This window comes from Coregonus lavaretus (genome assembly GCF_964263955.1).
Source record: "Coregonus lavaretus genome assembly, chromosome: 11".
NCBI classification, from domain to species: domain Eukaryota; kingdom Metazoa; phylum Chordata; class Actinopteri; order Salmoniformes; family Salmonidae; genus Coregonus; species Coregonus lavaretus.
Window position 1 is genome coordinate 47,661,886 of NC_139998.1, and position 4,708 is coordinate 47,666,593.

A 4,708-nucleotide genomic window follows, 5' to 3' on the forward strand; every position below is an offset into this window, starting at 1 on the left:
TAATAGTTCACGTTAAACAATCAGCACTGCTGGAACTCTGTGTTATCTGTATTCTGTCTTTAAAGCAGTATTTAAATGCGTGCAGGCATACAGTAGAACTATAAGCTATGAGCAAAAACAACTCTATTTGTTGCTCTTTACAGCATGTTAAATATACCTGTATTACACCTCTTAATATTGTAGATGTTGGGCTAAAATCAACTTCTCAGTGTTATTCTTCATTATTTAAAAAGATCAACAAAAAATAACCTGTAAACATGCATTTCTAGTCCATCTGCAATCTGGATCAAGTAGCAATGACTGACTCTATTTCGACTTAATAGCTGTAAATGCCTTTGTCTATTGAATGCTATGACATATTTGTGTTTGCCTCTAGAATCAGTTATAATCAGAGAGCAGGTAAAAGATGGTGTTAAGGTGGCTGATGGTCGTTAAGAGAGAAACAACTGTTGGGTTTTACAGAAGTGTACTCGTACAGAAATTATTCTGTAGAAGTATTTACAGAAATGTGTTAATATTCGCTTAAACGTCTCGCTGCCAGTAGTGATAGGTCAAAGAACTCAAGCATTAAGAAAATTAATATTCTCTGTAGTTGTAACATCACCTGTTCATATGTTCTCTGGTCATATGTTCTCTGAGAGATGTAACCAAGACAAAAGTGCTTGACAAAAATGAAACTAATCTGGCGTGATCCCCATGAAATTTAAGGGCTGTTTATTCTCATTAAATGTGCAATGTTGAATTGTGTCAACAAGTAACATTTCCATGTTTTACTCATGTTTTGAGTAGTGTAATGAACCAAGTCCCTTTGTCAGACTAACACTGTCACACAATGGCCATTGATAATGTATAAACAGCCCTTAAAGACAAGTAGTGAGTATGCAGTATGTAGGAAAGTTTTGTCAAAGACGAAGACAATATTCTTGAAAGTTTTGTCCTTACAAATGAAATGTTGTATACTGTATGTTACGAATCGGATTAAAATGTCCAAGGTCGTCCACCATGAATGTCATATGCCTTGTTTACACCTGGCATTACATTACTTAAAGTTAGATTCAATGCTTGAAAGCACCGGAATGATTTGCAAACTGGTTGTGAACGAGTCTAGTGAAATCACCTCCAAAGGTGGAATATAAAGCTGATTTGCATCGGCCTTGGAACTGGAATATTGTAGCGGTTTCCTGTGAAGAAAACGGTCATTTTGATATTACCCACTTTGCTACAACTAGGATAAATGAAGTTGGACCACTGGATGAAGGGAAGGAGGATTATAACTAATCAGATATGGGGGACAAGAAATCTCATGCCAGGTGTGAACAGAGCAATAGGCGGCAAATGGTACAATGTGATATAGGCCAAGGAATGAAAGTCATCATAATAAATGTTCTCATCAAATAAATTGTGGACGCGTTTCATTAACCTGGCTGACTTAAACCTTTATTCGACTTTTTCTTGAATATATCAAAACAATAAAATGTGCTTTCAATTATATCGACTTAACATGCACTCATGCCAATGAAATGTGGACATACTGACCGTTTTATGAGCTAATTCGAGATATAAACAAATGTACTTCTACACTGACATTTATTTCATCCTGGCATTAATTTCATAATGACCTTTAAGTTTAAAAAAAAGATCACATGAACTAGATATTATCAAATGGCTTGATATTCATATGACCCATGTAGCTTAACTCCTGCCTGACCCTCGATCCATGCACATAAAGTCAGTGTGGTTTAACATGAAAAAACAAGTAATATTTCTTCACAAATCATTATTTTATTAATATTCATTATAGAAAATCTAGAAATGTAGACAATACACATAATTTGTTTGACCATTTGTGAAAAGTCACACCAATTTATGGAGACGATTTTAATGCCAACAATTATTTGGAACAACAATGAACTGACAATGTACAATCAATCTGTTGAGTTCCATTTCCATTTCTGAGACCCTCCTCTGTGAGACTGAGGTGGTGTGACTCAAGGAATGCCAAGTTCGCTGCTGATGAATCTGTTTTAGCTGAGGTAAGGTGCTCCACCAGCCCTGAGGTAAGGTGCTCCCCCAGCCCTGAGGTAAGGTGCTCCCCCAGCCCTGAGGTAAGGTGCTCCCCCAGCCCTGAGGTAAGGTGCTCCCCCAGCCCTGAGGTGTGATGCCTCATGGAGAAGATAATGGTTAGAGGGCTTTTCCTTTGACCTCGGCCACACTGATCCCCAACTGCTCTCCGGCTGTCCGGAGTTCCTCCCTCCGTTGCACAAGATCACCTCTGACCTCTTGAAGCCGCTCGTTCATCTCCAAGTACCTGCAGCTCTGAAGGTACTTTGTCTCCACGTCATTGTCTGATGACCCCCTCTTGGCATCTGTGGAAGGGGGAAATCCTGTTTAGTTCAATAGGTTTCCTAAAAATCAAGTAGACCATTTGCTAAAAGCTCAAAATTGTATGCTCTCCCTCATAACATTACATGTGAAATAAAGTGAAGGGTGTCTGCTTGAATTCACTTAGTAATAGGCAGGTTACCAATGTCAATTAATAGACTACGTGTCGTCTATTTGACTGATGTACAGTAGCTAAATGTGCATAGTGCATACCTTGGTTGGCATCCTCCAAGACTCTGAAGACTGGATCATTCTGAAAGGCTCTGTTGATGTCCTCAAGAATTTGATCCACAGTGGGCGGATCTGGTCGACTAGGAAGCACCACTCGCTTCTTATTTTTAGCACCCATGCTGATATTCATTCTGCAGAACCAAAATGCGGACTTTCTGGAATAATGGCACCGTGGAGGAGTATGTCCTAGCTAGCCAGCTATATGTCCAATTAGCTATTTTAGCTAGCTAAGAGTCCTAGCTAGCTACTGGTGTCTGTCTACACCTGTCAAATGTCCTAAGCAAGCCAGTGATGGTGTTATGGGGTCTCCTAAACTTGCCACTTCTCTGTTGGTAGCTAGCTGAAGACTTTCTACGGTGCAATTTCACCAAGCTGTCTTACAAACGTTTAGAACTGTGCATACAACATAACTTCAACAAAATCAATATGCAAAACCAAAACAACTGATTGTGCGCGTGCGTGAACATGAGGTTGTCACGTCATTTGTGTGAGACAGGCACGTCTTTACGCACTTACGTTATATTCTTTGTTAACCTTGTTTACTATGTTTTTAATCTTATGTTTTCATCAATTCAAAAATACATATCTGTTGAATAATACATCAAGACAAATTGTATGTACTTATTGCCCACACGCAATTTAGAAGCCGTTTTTCATTGCTGTTGAGGCATTGATGATGACGACCAATAGAGGGCACTCTCCTCTAAAATGCATTGTTCCGTTGCTCCATGCCAAAGAATCTGTGATCATGTTGATGATAAGCAACATAGACAGTAAAAAACACACTGAATAAGAGGACACTTTTATTCATTCACAGTTGGTACAACTTTGTGCTTTTGAGAGTACAACATATGTATATGTATAATAATAATAATAATAATAATAATAATAATAATAATAATAATAATGGAATGTTAATGAAATAACTTATTGCATAGCTAACTCATAACTACCAAAAGTAGCACTTACTCAGTTTCTCATTCCCTTTAAATGATTGGTTAAATACATTGTACTAGTATTTACCATTGGAAAAATATCTCACTAGGATTCCAAGACCCACTGCATTAAAATCTAACTTACAGTAGAGGTATGTGGCAATTTCCTTTTAATATAGCCTAGATCTGACTAAAATACAACTTTACAAGACAAAAAGAGAGAAACAAAAGACAACAATAAATAAATATTCCATTCAGCACGATGAAGTCTGTGAAAACAAAAACAAAGAAGTCTAAGACTAGAACACTGTGGGCTATTGTTGAAGCGTTGAGCCCACATGCTCCCTCATCGGAGGACAAGGACATTGATTGTAAAGCAAAGACATACAAGTCAAATTCCGTTACTCTAATCAGGTGATGAGATGGTCAAAATATCAGACATTGCATTGCATTCAATTGACCAGACACACGGCCACGCGACCACGCGACTGTGAAGTGATTTTCAGCTGCGATGGTTTTGGTCGGTATGAAGCAGCAGCATTTTAACTTGGTTATGTTTTTTTCTGTCTGTGTAATGGTATCCCATCTCTGTCAGACTTGTTTCATCGTTTTCCCACCATAGGACATCAAGTATAAGTGGTTCAGCAGTTTGCAAGTCAACATGGAAACCAAAGTCCTTCCGGTGATTCTGGCATGGTTTGGTTTGCTGTCTTCAGTACCATCACAAACATGTCGTTGTTGGATGCCTCTACCTGTGGGTCTGTAAATATAATGAAATACACTTGCTCATAGTTCACTCAAAGTTGCTCATAGTTCACAAAATCTAATTTTGTAAGATACTTTCAAATCCCAAAGGTAGTTTTATGTCGAAAGTAGACCATGCCTATATCTGTATTATACATTTGGGATTGAGGCATAGCTGGGTCTACACAATGATGGCATGGGACATGGACTCATATCCACATCCATGTAAGACAACATTGGAAGTCTGAAAACAACTGACAAACTTTGGATTGAACTATGCCTTTAATAGGTTAGAGCATTTGGTTAATGCAATTAGTAATCTATCTATGCCACCAAATCCAGCCACTGCCGTTGTGGTTGACCAGGTGAATACAGTGAGTGATCCTGTGCACAGTATCACTGTGTGTCACTTACCA

At 38.4% G+C, this 4,708-nt stretch overlaps 1 protein-coding gene across 1 annotated transcript; it reads right to left on the reverse strand.

Moving 5' to 3' along the window:
* Positions 1 to 2,085: 2,085 nt before the first annotated feature.
* On the reverse strand, positions 2,086 to 2,828 carry LOC311136771 (UPF0449 protein C19orf25 homolog). The gene is made up of 2 exons (XM_084171041.1): positions 2,596 to 2,828; positions 2,086 to 2,366 (listed from the first exon to the last, which is right to left on the reverse strand). Exons 1-2 carry the CDS (start codon positions 2,741 to 2,743, stop codon positions 2,182 to 2,184), a joined length of 333 nt encoding a protein of 110 aa, XP_084027167.1. The 5' UTR covers positions 2,744 to 2,828; the 3' UTR covers positions 2,086 to 2,181.
* Positions 2,829 to 4,708: the final 1,880 nt, after the last annotated feature.

Bases quoted from the DNA above. Each gene is read 5' to 3' on its own strand.
- LOC311136771 (XM_084171041.1), bottom strand. From the start codon at position 2,743: ATGAATATCAGCATGGGTGCTAAAAATAAGAAGCGAGTGGTGCTTCCT. The intron at 2,367-2,595 runs GTATGCACTATG...CCCCTTCCACAG, and splicing joins CTTGGAGGATGCCAACCAAG to ATGCCAAGAGGGGGTCATCA.